We start from the raw sequence: 18,670 nt of genomic DNA, 5'->3' as shown, positions 1-18,670 counted from the left end.
TCCACGCTATGGCTCGAAATGTAGACATCTTTGTACTCGCTAGACAAAGGGTCTACAGCAGAATTTCCAATATGTCTGATACTTATGCATCGTAAGCTCTCAATTCTGCGCACTCATATCTTAAACTAGTCGCTTCTCTTCCATAAACTCCTCCAGAATCTTATTGACTTCATCCGCCTTCTCTAGCTGCAGCCAATGCCCACCATTCACATTCTCAACTTTGAGATCAGGGACGAGTGGCCGCATCTGCTCCGGAAAATTGGCCGTGACAGTGATGATGTAACCGGTAGAGGCGATTAGCAAGGTTGGGTGTGTTAAGGTGTGAGCGGGTGTGCTAATTTCTGTATTGCATGTTAGTAGGATGCGAAAATTGTAGGTGATATAGAACAAGTTTCAGGGGAAGAAGTTGAATGGGAAAGAAAGGGAGACGGAGGGGTATAGAGTGATGTGGTACGTACTCTTTTCATCCTCTTCATTGATATTAAGCAGATTAGCCCTATACCAGTTGATTGCAGGACCATAGCCACCTTTCTCGAAGGAGAAGGCGTGTTGATAATGTTCATGGTCCTGTTCTATATAAGCTAATTTGGAAACCCAATGTATTACGGCTAGAAATCTTACTTCCGATGTCAGATAGGCCGGCAAATCAACAATTTTGCCCTCGGCTAACCAAGTGCGCAAACCGCCTGGGGCGCCCTTGTATTTCTTGTTGATCTCGTTGTCGTTGGCGAAGAAAAGCGATTCCACGGATTCGGACTACAGTATGGTCAATATTTAGCAAGTCCGAATTTGCAGAGTTTAAAGGGAACTTACATGTTCATTCAAGAGCTTCGGAGCATCCTCTTCGTTAAAAAATAGAAAATACCCGAAGATCGAAAAACCAAGCTTGGCTTGCACCGAGTTATTGATATGTTGTATCACCGCGGTAGTGAGGCTACGGCCAGGGGCACTATATCCGTGGTCGATGAAGACATAAGCTGAAAAGCGCTCTGGATGATAGTTCGCTAGACGAGACAAAAGGAACGATCCCCTGGTGGAATAAGCTTAGCATAATTGCGCGCTAATTCGGCACACATTCTGACTCTCCTTTCGTTTCGAAACCACATGAATGTGACAACTGGCAGCAAGACAGAATGAATCGCAAGACATACCAATCATGTGCCACGCCCACCACCACTTTAACACCCTCGAAGACCATGATCTCAACAATGTCCCTCGCCATACCTTCACCCTTGTACATCTCTAACCCACTCGGCTTCGACGTCTCCCCGAACCCAAGTAAGTCCGGAGCTAGGATTCCATAACCCTTTGCTACGAAGAAGGAGATCTGATGACGCCAGTGGTGCGAGGTAGAGGGAAAGCCGTGTAGGAAGAGAATGTATTGAGTGTTGGGGAATTGGGGTAGGATATGGACGTAAGAGTAGGTAAGTGCGCGCGCGGTAGTGTAAGTTGAGTGAGGGAAGGCCATGGTTGATTATTCTTATTGGGTGGAATGTGAATTATTATACAATGAATTTCTGACGAAGATGAGGGGGAACTGACTTATATACATTTAGTCCGGTAGATAAAGAGTCATTCTAGATCAGTACTGGCATACCAGGCATAGAGTCGCTAAGACTTCTAAGGGCTCACTCAACCTACAGTTATTGGCTCCAGCGTAACATTGCAGAACACTGACGTCATAGCGAGCATGGGCTTCTATGCACTTTTGGCCCAACAAGGCTGCAGTGCAATATTGAAATAGAAAAAAACCTTTGATACGCTTCTGAAGACTGCGATTTGTTTTAATATCTTCCGACGTCTTGCTGTACTTTAATACGAACACTTGTATTGGAAGCATATAGATGTTTTTGTGTTATCCACATTAGGTTGTACACAGTTTTGCAACATTTGATCATCTACTGGGTATTTTTGGTTTACTTTTATCGCATTGTAAGAGGCCCTTCATCTACAAGTCGGCCTGAACTAACATCTCACTTATTAAAAAAATTATCTCTTTATCAATTGTTGCTGTTCGACCGAAATGCCACTAAGCAATTTACTTGAGCAGTGAGCTGAAACATAGCACTGGCAAGTAGATGATACCTAGTAGATAAACTGCCAACCTGGCAGTTCGATCCGGCCTGAGTAGAAACCGCGAGTGTCCTATCGTGCCTCGTGTAGAGGTTCTCAAGTATGGCACATCCAGCCTGGATATGCATCTCGGTCCGGCTATCGAGTCCTAGGAGAAACTCGATATAGCTGAAGACAACACTCGTTAAGACGGCAAGCTCTAGACTTTGGGAAGATCCATCAAGCCGACGGCGGAGATCCTGGATGGCCGTACTATAATGTCGAATTGAGAACGCGATCGCCGGGGGTGTGTGCCATATGTCAGGATGGTAACGGCTGCTGGTCAAGGCCCCGATTGCTAGGGCCGCATGATGCAATGCTGGTTCGGTGAGAGTGGCCTGGAGGAGGATGTTTTTCCATGCGGGGAGCTCAAAAAATAAAGAGAACTCCCCAGCACAAACGACTTGGAAGTACTCCATGTGCTTATGTTCGCCATCTAGTAAAGGCTTGACAGAAGAGTATCGCAGACCACAGATGGGCGGAGTTATCGCGTACTGCGGTGCTTCAGAGGGAGACGACGAGACGAAGTCACATTTCCAGCCCGCTCTGATACAGGATGAGCAAGCTGGCCTGGCCTCATCGCACTTCTTATGCCTGGTTCTACCGCAAGATTTACAAGCTGATTCAACTGGGTACGGGCAGAGCTCACTCACTTGCATGTCAAACATCCCGTCCTGACTTTCCGAACCCCCCGAGCGCCATGGCGTAATTTTCTCATCATTACTGGACCATTACTATGGTGACTCAAATCATGAAGGATTGCTCGGCGTGTCTGAGGAGCGAGATCCAGGAGGATGTTACGAGCGAGAGAGAAATAATTAAGGCGTAAGCCTATGAAGGAGACCGAGACTAAGGGCCACCTTTGGCCGTCATGATTGGCTGAAGCGTAAGTTGATGCACGCTAATGTCGGTTAGCGGGTCCTCCAAAAATGAATTTGTCATCGACCGCATATAACTACTGTGTTTTACGACTGTTCAGTCTTCTCTTCGATTTAAACCTTGGATTTCATGACATTTCATACGAAAAGTAAGGAAACTAGATTGTATTTGAGTAATAGAGTAATCAAGTATCAGTAATAGTATATTGGCAGCGACTTAGCACTTTCTGACCGTGGTGTGGTGGGTTACAAGAGGGTTGGATTAAAATTTGACTGAATGATGCTGGAAATATATTTCGAACACAGGGCAGAGTAGTTGCATCTTCATGACTATCTATTTCAACCCCATCATGACGTTTATTTGGGTTTTTGGCATGTGTCAAGGTGCAGTTCAGAACAGGTAATATCAGGAATTGGCGGTAGGCTACTACGGCCAGGCTATCTCAGGCTGTAGACAGGAGGGCGTCTAGCATCACCGGAGAGATGCTTAGATGGCGGCCAGGACAGATGGAGGGGGGGGGGGGGGGTCTAGAACTGCCGAACAAGCGCAAGGTCTTGCGTATGTTAGTGATAGAATGCTCACTACACTTCGTCACTTTGGCCATTTGTGATGTAGTGAGTTTGTTCTTGCTATACCATATGGACAATCATCGTACGCTGCCAGGAGCTGAGGTTTCGCGCCACTTGGAACCGGTTAGAAGGTTTATTAGTGGTCAGATTTAGGATGATAGAAGCTGCGACAACGGCATGGTGAGGTTGGTTATTCTTGAATCTGTAATAATACAATATTTACTTTTTGGCATTATACCATTCCAACTTGAAACATTTATCTGAGTACAACGCTAACCATATATGTATTTAAGTGTCATATGACTAGGGTTTGAAACAGCATCTCTATGTTTCTAACATGGAAGGCGATATCGGGCGCCACAGTATCAGAAGCTCTACTTCGCACCTCTACGCTTCAGAATATCTCCATCTTTGTCTCCTTCATCTCCTTCGTCTCCTTTTCCTACTACCCAAACTCTCACCCCTAGCCCTAGCTCTACCCCTATACATCGGAGTAAATAGGTAAAGAGGTTAGCCAGACAGGCTGAGGAGAACTGTAATTGATTAGCTTTGTGTTTTTGTTTTTTTTTTTTTAAATAGGTTCAAATTCAATTTTTTTACATGTTAACGGACTCCTGGAGCGTTTGAGTAAAAAAATAAATGCCAAAGATTATGACGGACATGAATGTGCATGCTCTTGAGACTTCATGCCAAAGAAATCAAATATGACTAGTTCAGATGTCTAATAGAGACCCCACAGAACCGGCTGACGCTTAGAAGTGTTGCTATTGCATTCCATATTTCCCTTTGCTCCAACCCTACCATCGGTCGCAAACTGCTTGATGGATTCATTGATGATATCAATGACGTCTTGCCCGCCAACAACAAAGTTCACGTTTCCATTCACCTTGGTAGCCTCCACACCAAACGCACAAGTGCCAAACGAGAGAAGCTCACGTTGGTTCTTGCCAACAACCTGGGTGGTAAAGTCCGTGCTAGCGTCCTCTTCAATATTCTTAATGATGGTAAGACAGTCGTCCACCAGAGGCGATGCCCCACTGGTCTCATTCTCAAACGTCGAGTCTCCGCATTCGTCCTTGCCCGGCTGGATATCGCAGGGGTAGTTGTCACCGGAGCCTGCCTTGAGTGTATCCCAGGATTTGTAAGCGCGCTCAGGGCTACAGACTGGGATCCGCATAAACCCGGGGGTCGTGACGTCTACGTCAAGTAGGTTGTCGATTGTGCCCTGGTTAGTCGGGTCCGCGAAGCCGCCGCCATTCGCCTTGCCATTTTGTTTCCATGTTCGGACAGAGCCCTTGATCAAATCGGACTTCGTGATTGCGCCGAATTTGCCATCGCCGAGGGAATCGAGGCCTGGGGGCGCGCGGAGAATTTGTTGTTGGAACAGTCCTGCGAACAGGAGAGACCGTCGGAGCATACCGCTGTGCATACCTCCGAGTCGCCCTTGGGGTAGACGAGGTAGTACTGCTGCCCGTCCACACAGGCGCCGGTGGCGTCCATTGTGTCGTCGTGAGGTAGTCGGTGAGTTCTTTGCCTCCACAGTCGTGACCTGCGTGGATGATAAATGAGTAGGCTTTCGAAACCTGCCAAAGAGCGGGAATAGAATACCCGAAGAAGCACTTTTGAATGTTGGTGCGCAGGTCGTTCTTGTAAACGGTATCATCGTCGGGAGATTCCTCCTCGAATTTACCAAGGGTGAGTTTTCCGTTAGATATGATGTCCTCAAGGAGGTCAAGCGCTTCCGGCGTTCCTTTGAACATTCTATCAAGCACCTCCGTAGTGACATTGGCCCAGCTACCGATGACTTGCCCCATATAGTTTGAGAAGGCATCTTGTAACGCCGGCGACCATATGGAATCGTCACTTGGCAGCACGTCCTTGGCGATGGTTGTGCTCTGTCCAACTATGGTCATCGTGGTATCCTTGAGATTGTCCGGAGTGCTTGATTTCTCGAGGATATAAGAGAGTCTCTTGAGGAGGGTGTTAAAGAAAGGTCCCGCAGTGCCGAGAGTTCCAAGAGTGAGAAAATCAATAAGCAACAATAGCCAGGTCTTGTCCTCTTCGGGCGGAATTGGCGCAAAATTGTTCTCTAAATCATCGAGAGCCGTGCTGCTGAGAACAGTAGTCTCGAACAGAGTGTCATGGTAGTCCTTGTGTAGCATGTGGATTTTCACCAAGGAGTTCCAGATCAACTGCGCCGCGGGTCCAGAAGTATCGCCGTTCGCACCAGCTGGATAGTCCAATGCCACGCAACTGTCACCCGTCAGCTGGCCACAGTTGGAGTCAGCTCCCATATTTAGGGTGTCTGAGACCGAATCGATGAACTTGATTCCCCTTGGCTTGTCTGTGTCTTTCCAGATTCCAACGACGTCTGCCCAAGCAGCGTCCGCGTTCAAAGTCTTCCACCGTTCAGATGGGGTGTACCATGTCGAGTCGACGATCATTTCATGAGTGCAATCCATCTCGGTCCAATTACCATTGCGCGTGTGATCCGCCTTGGGGTCCTCCCCGGCGACGGCGAGTTTCTTGAATGTTTTCCAGTCAGCTGCCGGTTTGGGCACTTCATTGTACGTCTGCAGATCACTGGCCCAGTCAGAGGTTTCTCCCAGACCCCAGGCCTTGTAAAGAGCAGCGCGGGTCTTCTTCGTGGATGAGATGATGGAGCATTAAGGTGATCTGTACATACAAGAGCCAGAAGCTTGAACCAAAATAATAAAGTATATTACAAGGATCAGGAATTCGCGTATCCGAGGAATTGACATTGACAGCAGAGAAAACAATGTGAGGTGAACTTAGACACAAGAGGGTGTATTAAACTGGCATGGAAGAGGAAGAAAAGAAGGTTAAACAACATCCAGAAAGGTCGCAGAAGCCCATTCTTCAATTATTCATGTACAGGCAGCAGGAACATGTTCATACCAGAAAAAATCCCAAAGCTCCAAATGCACCGAGCAAGCAGGATATGATACCCACAGTGAGTCGTTGTGCGGCGCTCTCATCCTCTGGGCAGTCTGATGGTGGATTTAGCCCGTTGCATAAGCCGGCTTGCAAAGAGGCCTCCATGCTTGCAACAACAGTCTTATCAAGATGAACTCTACAAGCGTCCGGTGTGGGAGTTGAGGTAGAGTTAGAGGACGCCACCACCGCACATGTGTCATTGGTGTAGGTACCACCAGCCCAACTCACATACCAAGGGACTCGCATAGCTTTGTTGGCCACGTCGATTACCGCACCGTGTTTCCCAGGGCATGTCTTGTTGGCTGTATCAGCGACAAGATCCACCTTAGGAGCCGAACTCTGAGTGGTGAACAAGGTTGATAAAGTAGACGTATTGCTAATCATCCCAGCAGGATCACTTTTAAAGCCGTCTTCGTCGCAACTCTGCCAAGAGAGGGACCATGTCACTCGCCACCGACCTGTTCGGTTGAAAAAGCTAGGGTAATCGTGTGCCAAATAGGGGGTCTGGCCGGTCCAATTCACCCATCTGAGATCATGGTATAGGCTCAGGGCGTCATCGAAGTCATCCAAATTCTATAGAGTATAGGAAAGCCAGGGGTTCAAGTATCTCGCACGCTCGGGATTTTGGAACGCAAAGACAATTGGGAATCTGTCGGCAGGCGCATATGTTTCATTACTAGGAAAAACCAGGTCCATTTCTAGTATGTCGGAAGCGTTGATCAAGGTCCCCATGCAAGCTGCAAGCAGCCAGCTCTCCCAGGGAATGAGCATATTGAGGGGATGTCCGTTAAACGAGGTGGCGATGATCGATAAGATGGGTGGTGTTGGAGAAGGAAGCTGAGTGCATATGAACCAAGTGGGTTGCCAAAGAGAAAGACTATCTGAGTGAGGAACAGGATATGTCTTCGGACGTCTGAAGGTACTCAGAGGAAGGGCAAATGGTAAATCCCGAGATTCTTTAGAAAATGGGCCCTTGAAAGGGAATTAGTTTGGTAACTAACATGAACTACGGAAATCAAATGGTGAAAATTGTTGGCGGACAGGAATGAAAGAGCCGGTGAAAACCTCAATCCTTGTCCGCATAAGATCGCGCCTTAGCGGCTCAGTCCCTGGACCCTGAGATGTTCCCCTAAAGCCCCGAGGCAGCCCGGATGGCGGGGCCGCCCCGACTCGCCATTGCCAAGGTCTTGGGATTTACGTTCTGTGGCCAGTCAATTGCAGTGTTACAATGCCCAGAATCAAATGAGTACCTTTGCCGCTGACTAGCAACATAGGTCTCCCTAGTCCCTGCATCAGTTCGCTTAAAGATTGTTCCTGGTCACGCGTGCTGCGTTCGACCCTCCCACCCCGACCGGTTATCCTCATACTTGTGGACTTGGCGTGAGCTTGGCACTACTGCCTCTTTAAAGACCTTGGTAATCCACTGTCTTCCATTTAATAAGTGGTGTATACTTCTACTAGTCGATACGCTAGTCCTTTATACCGCATAAAACAACTCATGGTAATATTACAATGAGCCAAGGGCTGCGGAACACCAACTAGCTCAAAAGTGGTTAGGACTCGGAAGTAGATGGATTCGTATATTTTATAGACTCCTGGATATGATACTCGGGATTTAAGGTCTCAAATCTACATATAAAGCTCTTTAGAGGTCGCAATCGTAGGCCAAACATTCCCTCATCCAATTGACCCTCTAAGTATGTCCCTCGGTTTCCTGAGCAGCAAACCTTGGCTAATTTTTCATTCTACATATAGTCCCGTTCAAATTTCAAAACCTCAAAACCATGCATCTGGCAGCTCTTCTTACCGTCGGTGCAGTCCCAGCGATGGGTGCGGCCCTTGCTCGCCGCGCTGTTAGCTGCGATTTCTCCACCACTGCTGACGCGGGGGCTACATGCTCGAGCTTTGCTAGCAGCTAGGGACTCTCGGTCGAGAATCTTCAACAGCTAAACCCTGGGATCACCTGTCCCAATCTCGATTCCAGCAAGTCATACTGCGTTGTTGGTACCGCCACGGATGATCCTCCAAGCACCACATCCACTACCAAAACTACCACGTCTGCAACTCCCACCGAGGTCACGCCCAGCAACTCCCCCACCATGCCTGGGATTGCAGAGAACTGCGATGGTTTCCACGAAGTGTTGTCCGGTGATCAGTGCAATACAATTGCCACGCAGTACGGTATCAGCGAATCCCAGTTCAAGAGCTAGAATAGCCAAGTCAATGACGGTACATCCTTCACCTTCCCTTTCGCATATTTTTTTCTATCTTGTAAGATTGGAATCTGATATATTTAGACTGCACAAATCTTTGGCTGGATTACTACGTCTGCGTGCATGTTCCCGGCGCTACCACCACGAGCCAGGCACCCGAGCCAACGGCTTCAGGCCCTACGCCCCAAATGCCTGGAATTGTCAGCAACTGCAAAACCTACCATCTGATCAGAGACGGTGACAGCTGCTGGTCGATTGATACGGCTGCGGGGATTACATTGGCGCAGTTCCGTACTTGGAACGCGCAAATCGACGCGACGTGCAGCAACCTGTGGTTGGGATACTATGTCTGTGTTGGTGTTTAACTGTTTCTAGCTATGGATTTTGTACCCTAAGCTTCACCACCGAGGGGATTTGGCCGATATTTACACGCGTTGCGCGCTATAAAATCTATGTACTTTCGGAGCTTGACTACAGATATATGAAGTTGCCTAATCAAATGTACCGGAAAACTGACATAGGCATGGTTTCTTGTTGCGTTCAAATGTTCATTTATCTTCATGTGATATGATATGTTCAATGTTAGCCCTTAGGTAATTAGCTGTAACCATCTCGCATAAAGGCTCAAGGTTAATGATTTCACTGAAAGGACATCCGAAGTCTTTTGGTTCGGATATAATGTAATGTTGTATGATGTTTCTTCTACCTATGACCATACAAATGCGTCGCCTGATAGAGTTTTGGAAATATTGTCGTCCATTGGTTAGGAAGTCAGATGGTGTTCTAGCCAGAGGCTACAATGGAAGGACTTTTCTAGATGGATTCAAAAATGCGTTGCATTGAAGAGAGCCACAGTAATGCTGGCAGCCCATGAATGTATTCTTGACATTGACTTCACCAGTAAATATGCGCCCTCTTGGTCACATGCAGTATTTGATTTTGCCCTGATGGGCCTGAGACCTCGCCATATAGCTGAAACTCGCTGCATGGGCGAATATTAGGCGGAAGGAACCACATCTCAGAAATCGAAAGACTTCTGTTGGAGCCTGAGGCCCCGGTGCGAGTCCAGCGCTTTCCTGTAGGATGGTGGGGTGTCCAGATTAGGACTGGTGCTCTTGTAGCACCCTTGTACCTGTAGTTGGTTGGGAGTAGACTTCCGCAAGGCCGGCCCATGCCGAAGTCTTGGTAGAAGCGCCAGTAGCACCTTTGCAGCAGCGTATCAGAGCTTTTCCCACGTGTTCTGATGTGGGATTAAAGAGCATAAGCTTACTTCCTGTCCCGATAATAAAAAGGTTATATCTTGAACAAAAAAGTATTTCGGGTATTAAATTCGTATTTGAAAATAATTTGTGTCGGTGGGTGCGCCACTGGCGCCACTTGCCCGTGAAATACGTTAATGCGTGAGCCCAATTACATACTTAGGAGTGCCTGGGATAAGAGTGAGCGTCCCTATCAATTCCTGCGTGATGATCCTAGATAACGTAAGATTCTACTGGACTTTGGCGTTGCGCACTGCTGAGCGTTCAGTTGAGCCCCCCAGTGCGACGAGAGGCACCGAGGATTTCCGACGCTGACATATCTTGATCGGGAAAGAGATCAGCAAAACTCGATCGACCCACCTGACTATCGAGGGATTATTGAAAGCTAAGTATTCCTCATGAATGTTACGCAAGAATCTGCAAGTGGGCCTCGTAGGCGATCTCAACACAGTACGTCATCCATCACAGGGGCGATCGACAGTGGCCCATGTCAAGGAAGGTCTCCTTTGAGGGCAGTGCGGGTTAGATTAAGCAACCAATTCTGGGAGTGACTCAGGCAGCCCAGAATTACAAGTAAAAATCTACAATGGGTCCCACAAAAAGAGTTCTAGTGCAGGGCTTCGAAGTATATGCTATGTGGCTGCCAAGAGCCCAAGTAAGGGGCTATCAAGCAAAGCCGATCCACAACTCCCAAACCCTGCTGACTCCCACAGGCTCCACTTGCAACTATAAAAACAATTTCCCGTCAAGGGATCGAAATTCCGATCCAACCTTTAGATACTGAACTGTCTGCCACACACTTGTAAGTTGTCATGCTGCCAGTTAATATCCACCGAATACTTCTAATTCTCAAACGTACAGGACTGAGATTACTCAATATGCATTTCAGCCTTCGCTCTATCGTTCTTGTGCTTGTGGGCGTAAATCAAGCAGCCAGCTCGTCTACGAATCAACTCTGTGGCTCGAAGCCAGAATGTGAAACCAATTGTGTTAACGGGACATATCACACCGAAACTTTCAGAGATTCGACCTATCTTGCTTGTACCTTGGACCAACCTGTGAAGTATGATCTCAGTTCGTGTGTTCAACCACCGGGAACAGAGGTCGAAGCAGGCCATCGTCCAACAACGAAGGGCTTACAGGCTCTCTGTGAATCTGTGAACGGCCAGCTTTGCAACCGGCAGTCGTGTATTTACATCCAAACCGAGTCGAATGTCAACACTTACAGGACGGGATGCTCCCTCCTTAACGACGGAGCAAGCTCTCTCACCAAAGACGTGAATTACGAGGAGGTTGTCAGCAAATGCAAGCGACTGTGAGTCTAGCAGCTGCTCCAAGGTCACATGTCTCACCAGTGGAGAATCGTGGGGAAATGCAGAATGCCATAGACGGCAAAGAAGGATCCTCATCATGTGTGACACGATTAATGAGCGCATCTGGAAATTCTTCAGGTCCTGATAGAATATTGAGGTCTTGTGTCTTGGACTTACCATCATAATCTAAAGTTACCCCATCGAGAGCCTCTTTCTTCGACCTAGTATTTTCCGGCCGATTGCATGTGCTCGGGCAAGCCATACAGTCTGAAAAGGATGTAGCCACAAATTTGAAAAAAGGGATGGACGAACCTAATGGCTCGTGAATTCGAGGGCGAAATATGATGCTTTAGCCCAAAGATTCTAGATATTGAGTAGTAGCTGCTGGAAAAATCGGTATAAATAGGCTTACCCGAAGGCTGCGTGTGACTAGTAGACCAAGATATAAGGGAGTGGAAGGAAGATCATGCAATAGTGTTAAGGGTTTCAGCTTGTGGGTCTGTTTGCATAGAAGATTCAGTTTGATTTGATTTGATATGAGTTATTCCTCAGGTTTTTCACGACCTTGGGTCGTATGTAGCCCCTAGCTTATGTTCATTGCAATGTTCAGAACGCACGGCATTGATAGATCCCCTAAGAAGACAGTATTCCCAGATGACAGTATTCCCAGATGACAGTATTCCCAGATGACAGAATTCACAGACGACAGAATTCACAGACGACAGAATTCCCAGATGACAGAATTCCCAGATGACAGAATTTCCAGATGACAGTATTCCCAAGCAGCAATATCCCTTGTTCTCAGGCTTTAGTGTTCTCTCAGGCAGTACTGTTCTCAGGCAGTAGTGGTCTCGGGCAACGGTATCTGTAGCGCCGAGGGTCACTTTGGAAAACGCTGCGTTAGAACCGGGCGCAGAAAGGTCCTTGCAGTACATTAGCCAAGCAACTCTCCTCACAGGTCGGCTGGGATATATATATTATTGATATCGAAGCTGATTGTATAGTTTTGTGACTAGGTTAACTTGATAAACCTGAACTTAAAAGTAAACGTGAGATAATCCCTATCTCCAGCCCTGAATTTTGAAGCGAATAGTCGTAGTCCGATAGTGAAATCTCTACTATAGTAAACGACCATATCCTAGTAAGTATAAACCAGACTGACTCTATATCTATTAATTAGGATCCCGTCGACTACGCAGACCTACTACCTACGCGATGAGGGGTGGCACAGTCCTCAGCTATCCATTGGTTTCGTCAACCGCTATGAGTGCAGAAAACCGTTTGAGAAAAGGGGTGCGAGTTGAGTGGACGAGGGTCAGCCATGACAGCGCGGTTTCACCTCCGGCCTTCACTCTTTGAACAGATCTTAGCTTCACCTGGTGGAAGGAGACACGAGCAACTGCCAGTGTACTAGTCCCCAGCACCACGTAGAGGTGCCTGCCGGCACTGGGGTGCAAGATTCAGTGACAAAATCTTTGTCAGATTCTCAGGCAAAGTACTGGAGAAGTTGGTGTATTTGCCTCCATTCTATACTGACTTGAATCCTACTGAGGAGTTCTTTGATGAATTGAAAGCCTTCATTCGGCAAACTTGGCAGGCCTACGAAGAATATACTGATTGAATATTCGATTCTTTCCTCAAATGGTCTAGTGACGACGCCGGTGCAAAAGAGATAGTGCAAAGGACACTTTCCTGTTCTAGATGCCGCCAATCTAATGAGAATGCTTAGGGTCAGGCTCACTAAGTAAATCTGAGTCCGTGCTCATACTCCATCCTTTCCCTATATTAAACAAAACCATGTGCGATCACAAATTCATCTGGCTTTATGTTTTAGTCTTCGTCAGCCTATCTGGCTAACATCTTCACCTTTTTACTCTGATATATAGGAGTAGAGCTAGGGTGAGGGGTAAGGGTAAGGGTAGTAGGAAAAGGAGGTGAAGGGGGCATAGGAGGTGTTTTGAGGCGCGGAGGTGCGAGTAGAGCAGTAGCCTAGAGCAGGTTAGTCTTGGTAGGAATAAACCTCTAGTGGGTCTGCCCCTTGAGGCGTAAGTAGGTGTAAGTGCGGAACTTTGTAAGTGTGTAGAAAGAAGTCAAGTCATTTAGTAAGCTCGATACAAGCAGTAATTCCTAAACAAAAACAATAATTCGCGGTTTGTGCGGTCGCTAGGGCGGTTGAATATTTTGAATATTAGTTATTTCTGAGGTGGCGACTACTGGCTATGGTAGGCAACATGAACACTATAATTCCACGGCAGAACTATCTTAAAAATTTCACCCTCAAATGAAATATGGACTTCTGGGGTACCAAAAAATAAATAAAGCCCATAAATGAAGAACTATAGTAGAAATAGGGCTTGAAGCACTGCTTGCTGTCTATCATCCTCTCGACAAATTGGTCCTGCTGTCGGCTAGGGGAAGAAGCTGCGTGGAAACAGACGGAATTGACATGTTCTGGTTTCAGCGAGGGATGGAGATGTAAGAAAGAAGGAGAAAGAGAGAGATCTTAAGCTGAGACATGCAAGCGCTGTAGTAAATGGAGGACGTCACCTAACCCCGCACTCCAATACATTCTTTGGCGACTTCAGTACCTGCAAGAGACCATGCCATGTGCGCATGGTAATCGGGTTAGACACAGTGCATTAAACCATTGACTCGCGAGAATGGTATTGCTGGATCAATATTTCATTTGGGCATTTCGCGGTTGGATTTTCAACTCAAGTAACCGTCCCCAAAGAGCGGGGGTGGGGTTCATGTCGGCCGAAAGTTTCCTAATTTAGGGTGCCAATTGGTACACAAGCTGACATCACTTCTCAAGATGCATGTCTCGTCACGAGGATGTGGCTATGGCCACATCACTACCTTCGGGTCGGTCAAACCATGGGCTGTTGATCATTGGAGGCTTGCATTTTCAACAAATCCCTAAACGTTCCGCATTCCTTATATGCTTGTCTCCGGGGATCATTTAGAGAGAACGAGATCTAATTATCTGGTCTTTTGACACAGCAAGATGTTTCACCGCACTCTTAATCGTGCCGTTGAGGCCCTCAAAACCGTTACCCCACCAGCTACACTCGCTGTGTCACGACCAATCACGAGCTCCTTCACCCGCTCATTATCCTGCTCCGCATTGCGGCCCCAAAAGAGCAACAACCATGATAAGGATCTCAACATTGCGGCAACTACCCAGGCTCCTGCGGGTGCTTCGGGGGTTCAGGAGGGACAGTTTGCCCGCACGGATGAGCGCGTGCAGATTGAATACCCACCAGATAGTGAGATGCCCTCGCAGCCAGTTGTTCAGGGTCGGGGTGGAATGCACTTTAAGCGTACTCTGGCCTCTTTCTCCCTCGAAAATAAGGTCAGCATGGTAACAGGTGGTGCTCGTGGACTGGGACTTGTTATGGGCCAGGGTTTGGTCGCTTCAGGTTCGGACTTGGCCATTGTTGACTTGAACAGTAAGCTTTGTTTTTTACAAGATCTTATTCCACACTAAATCCCTGCTAGAAGTGGAAGCTGAAGAGCAGACGGAGAAGCTGATTGGGCAGTTCCGCAAGGAAAATCCTGGCATTGAACGGTATGTACATTGTACCGTCATTTTGCTGCAATAGTGATGCGTCTGAGAAATCCATCTCCTATCTTTGAGGACGGAAAGCTGAACCGGATTATTTATTAGAATGCCCAATATCACTGCACACTATGCCGACGTTGCAGATCCCGACTCCGTGAAAGAAGCTCTGGCGGAGGTCCTGGCTAAACATGGACAAATTGATAACCTCGTCACCTCTGCAGGATTTACGGAGAACTTCGATGCCATCAGCTATCCATTCGATCGCATGAAAAAGCTCTGGGGCGTTAATGTGGACGGGACGTACTTGTTTGCCACAGGAGTAGCCAAACATCTAATGGAACGCAAAGCACCTGGCAGTATTGTCATGATAGGTTCCATGTCAGGTGCCATTGTGAATGTGCCCCAGCCCCAAGCTCCGTATAATGCCGCCAAGGCTGCTGTGCGCCACCTAGCTGCCTCACTTGCTGTTGAGTGGGCTGCCCATGGTATCCGGGTCAACTGCATCAGCCCTGGCTATATGCTGACTGCTCTGTGAGTTGAATTTTTAGCAACCCTGAATGGAAAAATTGAAATTCCAGACTGCTGATATATTTTTTAGTACCCGCAAGATCCTCGATGAGAACCCCCAGCTTCGCGACAAGTGGACTTCTCTCATTCCTGTCGGTAAGATGGGTGTGCCGGAAGACTTGATGGGTGCTGTGACTTTCTTGCTTAGTGATGCATCAAAGTATGTGACCGGCGCTGATCTTCGCGTGGACGGTGGTTACACGGTGACTTGATACTGCAGGAGTAAATGATTTGCCCTGCTTCCTATAGCTTGACCGCTTCTACTGCATGATCATTGGTACTTACTATCTCTCCTTAATGCAATATATATGACATACCGGTTTGACCTGTTCTTCGTCCTTATTTCACTCGTTGTTCACTCTTTGTTCTAGGAATATAATACACACATGGAAGTTATTACACTTAGGGAGGGTGGGGCAAATATCCTGTCCGGCGGCCCTGCGGCCCGTAACTTAGTGTGGCGTGGGCCCGCCTAAGCCCTGTAAATGATCAGAACTAAAGCCTTGGCGGTGGGTTCGGGGTGTTTACTTCACTTTTATCTCGCTGGTACTTACCCTCTTGCCTACACTCTTACCCAGCCAACTACTCGCTACCGTTCGACTGAATATTCCGACTCAGAAGCACAAAGCCTTCACTCCAGCCTTGATCAATAGCGCCCGTACCAAATTCCAATCAGTACCATGAAAACAGAGGATACGGAAGAGCACTGCTTCCCAGACACCAACTGGGCTGCTTACAACATCAAAGATCTCGATACCTGTTTGTCTGACCTTCGCACTTCTCGCCAAGCCCATAACATAAATCTTGTTTACATCATCCCAGAGAACTTTCAGGCTAGCAACATCCTCATCATCTGGGTCAGTGGCTCCAGCGACGAACGCGCCGAAGGTGAGCAGATATTGCTTTATCTTGTGAAAACAATTCAAACTAAAAGTCTTCACTTGCTAGCTGTTGATTATTTCACACGACTCATCAGAGATAAACAGCTCACCGACAATGGGGGATTACACACCTACGGTGACTCTTACATTGTTATCCCTGACTCTCTTCACTGGAGCGATAAAATCCGGCACGTTCAGGAGTTTGCAGACCATTCTGAGTGATATTAACGCAGCTTCTACCATGAACGAAGGAATGAACGTCGAAGGATTGACATTGCGCAGCTTTCCAGATGCTGACTGGCAAGAGCACAACCTCAGCGATCTTGAGACCTGTCTGTCGGAGCTCCGTACTTCTTGCCGAACTCACAACACCAACGTCCTTTTCATCAACCCAATTTTCAAAAAACCAGACAACATCCAGTCCATAAACTTCCTTGTTAAATTTTTCCGGCTCCCCCAGTCAGCGCCCCAAAGATGAGTTATCATCCTTGCTGAGCAGGAATTGCCTTCTCACGTGGAAGAAATCCATACTAACCATTCTCTAATGGCTTACTATTGCATAATTCAGACATATTATCGACGATCGAGAACTTAACGAGAATGATGGGTACTGTCTTACGGCGATTCTTACATCTGCATCCCTCACCCTACTCCCTGGTGCGATAAATACCGGCGTTGCATGGAAGTTCGGCATTAGTGATAAAACTGCGAATACCCATGAGCACAGAGGATTAGATACGAATTGAGCCGGTTTAAATCAACGATCTTGATACCCTCCATTATTCTTGTTATTCGTGTCTGATTGCTCTGCCTGTTGATGGAAGAGAATGGATTTTGCTCGGCGGGTTATTTGTAGGACAGATTTTTACTTGAATTCCAGACTCATGGCGGACTCATGGCGGGGTACGTCTTCGTAGTTTTACTTCACGCTCTCCTGCCTTCCTTTCACTTCTATAGCTTCAATATCCTTAGTGAATGAACAATTTTATTTGTACATTGATATGGTCTTATCAAAGTTCTCAAGGTGGCTTGATCTATTTTTTGAGCGGCCTTCTTTAACAAATTATTCCACACTCACTCTTCTCTACTGCCTGCCTAGAGAGCTCTTACATATCCCATCCGACTCGATGATTATGGAGGTTTATGCAGTCCCGATGACTCTTGCCTTACCATTCCTGACTCGTGCGACAAGCTTCGGCGCTTCCACCGCGATGGTCGGCACCGCTGAAGATGAGCAAGTTGACAAGAGCGAGAACAAATACTGCTAAAAAAGCAAAGTTGGTCTCAGGGAGATGGGTGCATCATGACCAAGGGATGAAACTACTATTAATTGCAGGGGCCAGGGCAAGATGTACTCTTGGGAGCGAATTTAGATAATGAGATATTTCTTGTGACATACTACAGGATTAAGCGGGCAGGTGGTCTAGAGGGTGGCTACTGCTATGTGTGATCTCAGGTACGCTAAAGATGAGGGTGGAGGAAACTGCTCTACTGTGAGCGGAAAGATTTTGTTTCCATGATTACATCAATGATTGTTTACAGGATTTGGGCATGGCCTATTTGTGGAATTTTCTGCTGCATTCAACGCAAAAACATAAACTACAAAAAAGCAGAAAATAATCAAAGCATAAACCAGAGAGCCGGGGATACGCTAGATAGTTGAAACTTGAAATCCATGGATGTGACAAACCTTATCTATGAATAATTTACTGTTCAATTGTAAGGTTCTGCTTATAGCTCTTGAATGCTGTGATGACATACATACAAGGTTACTCCATTGGAACTTGAACGCTTTTACCGATCAATAATCCAAATGCAACGTAATTGTGGCGTAGTGCCTGATGAAAATGGCACCAAGTCTCCCCACATACCCAAGGCTGGAGTGGGTCATAGTGGAGGTCAATGCGGGGATATCAAGGGGGCAACTTTCTCTCCTTTCCCGCAAGCAAACAGCTTACGTCGACATTCCAATGCGCTGCCTCGTTAGGCTCCAATCATCTTTCATTCGCAGTACATTTGCCAGCAAGATGCATTAGTCTTCTATGTACGCAAAGGGGAATGAAACATGCCAAATTTTCCCATTTCGAAATCCCCTGGACGTTTTCGCAATTTTCCACTGCAGTTCTCAATAGATAATTTCCAGATTCTTCCAGAGGGGATGACTCTACTGGTTTGAACTTTCACTCCAGGTAATCCGTACTGTGGTTAATGTGGGGTTGCCCCCAGGTTGCAAGGAAGATTGGAATGCTGGCGTGGAAGTGGAGTTCAGGTATGCAGACAGGCTATCGTATCTTTGCTTGGCTTCTAAGATTGGACTTAGTTGTCAAGCTAATAGTAGGCTAAGGGTTAGGTCT

The 18,670-nt window shown here is 47.1% G+C and overlaps 8 protein-coding genes across 8 annotated transcripts; 4 read left to right on the top strand and 4 right to left on the bottom strand.

Moving 5' to 3' along the window:
• Positions 1 to 120: 120 nt before the first annotated feature.
• Positions 121 to 1,468, bottom strand: N7520_007129 (alpha/beta hydrolase; the record flags this gene model as incomplete). Its single annotated transcript, XM_057141063.1, has 5 exons — positions 121 to 341; positions 459 to 567; positions 622 to 756; positions 814 to 1,030; positions 1,152 to 1,468. 5 exons carry the CDS (start codon positions 1,466 to 1,468, stop codon positions 121 to 123), a joined length of 999 nt encoding a protein of 332 aa, XP_056995069.1.
• Positions 1,469 to 2,000: 532 nt separating this feature from the next.
• Positions 2,001 to 2,780, bottom strand: N7520_007128 (Zn(II)2Cys6 transcription factor domain-containing protein; the record flags this gene model as incomplete). Its single annotated transcript, XM_057141062.1, has 1 exon — positions 2,001 to 2,780. One exon carries the CDS (start codon positions 2,778 to 2,780, stop codon positions 2,001 to 2,003), a length of 780 nt encoding a protein of 259 aa, XP_056995068.1.
• Positions 2,781 to 4,281: 1,501 nt separating this feature from the next.
• Positions 4,282 to 6,623, bottom strand: N7520_007127 (uncharacterized protein; the record flags this gene model as incomplete). Its single annotated transcript, XM_057141061.1, has 3 exons — positions 4,282 to 4,949; positions 5,026 to 6,178; positions 6,480 to 6,623. 3 exons carry the CDS (start codon positions 6,621 to 6,623, stop codon positions 4,282 to 4,284), a joined length of 1,965 nt encoding a protein of 654 aa, XP_056995067.1.
• A 1,679-nt stretch (positions 6,624 to 8,302) lies between these two features.
• N7520_007126 (LysM peptidoglycan-binding domain-containing protein) lies at positions 8,303 to 9,096 on the top strand (the record flags this gene model as incomplete). Its single annotated transcript, XM_057141060.1, has 3 exons — positions 8,303 to 8,371; positions 8,438 to 8,699; positions 8,795 to 9,096. 3 exons carry the CDS (start codon positions 8,303 to 8,305, stop codon positions 9,094 to 9,096), a joined length of 633 nt encoding a protein of 210 aa, XP_056995066.1.
• Positions 9,097 to 11,126: 2,030 nt separating this feature from the next.
• On the bottom strand, positions 11,127 to 11,486 carry N7520_007125 (uncharacterized protein; the record flags this gene model as incomplete). Its single annotated transcript, XM_057141059.1, has 2 exons — positions 11,127 to 11,444; positions 11,481 to 11,486. 2 exons carry the CDS (start codon positions 11,484 to 11,486, stop codon positions 11,127 to 11,129), a joined length of 324 nt encoding a protein of 107 aa, XP_056995065.1.
• A 2,824-nt stretch (positions 11,487 to 14,310) lies between these two features.
• N7520_007124 (uncharacterized protein) lies at positions 14,311 to 15,647 on the top strand (the record flags this gene model as incomplete). Its single annotated transcript, XM_057141058.1, has 4 exons — positions 14,311 to 14,755; positions 14,805 to 14,874; positions 14,974 to 15,399; positions 15,467 to 15,647. The coding sequence occupies 4 exons, from the start codon at positions 14,311 to 14,313 to the stop codon at positions 15,645 to 15,647; spliced, it is 1,122 nt and encodes a 373-aa protein (XP_056995064.1).
• A 468-nt stretch (positions 15,648 to 16,115) lies between these two features.
• Positions 16,116 to 16,538, top strand: N7520_007123 (uncharacterized protein; the record flags this gene model as incomplete). The annotated part of the gene is made up of 2 exons (XM_057141057.1): positions 16,116 to 16,323; positions 16,384 to 16,538. 2 exons carry the CDS (start codon positions 16,116 to 16,118, stop codon positions 16,536 to 16,538), a joined length of 363 nt encoding a protein of 120 aa, XP_056995063.1.
• Positions 16,539 to 16,557: 19 nt separating this feature from the next.
• N7520_007122 (uncharacterized protein) lies at positions 16,558 to 17,062 on the top strand (the record flags this gene model as incomplete). The annotated part of the gene is made up of 2 exons (XM_057141056.1): positions 16,558 to 16,775; positions 16,885 to 17,062. The coding sequence occupies 2 exons, from the start codon at positions 16,558 to 16,560 to the stop codon at positions 17,060 to 17,062; spliced, it is 396 nt and encodes a 131-aa protein (XP_056995062.1).
• Positions 17,063 to 18,670: the final 1,608 nt, after the last annotated feature.

The sequence above is a fragment of the Penicillium odoratum genome, assembly GCF_028828045.1.
Source record: "Penicillium odoratum strain IBT 22623 chromosome Unknown utg000005l_segment0_segment0, whole genome shotgun sequence".
Classification (NCBI taxonomy): domain Eukaryota; kingdom Fungi; phylum Ascomycota; class Eurotiomycetes; order Eurotiales; family Aspergillaceae; genus Penicillium; species Penicillium odoratum.
Note: the sequence above shows the minus strand (reverse complement) of the source record. Positions and strands in the feature narration are given on the sequence as shown.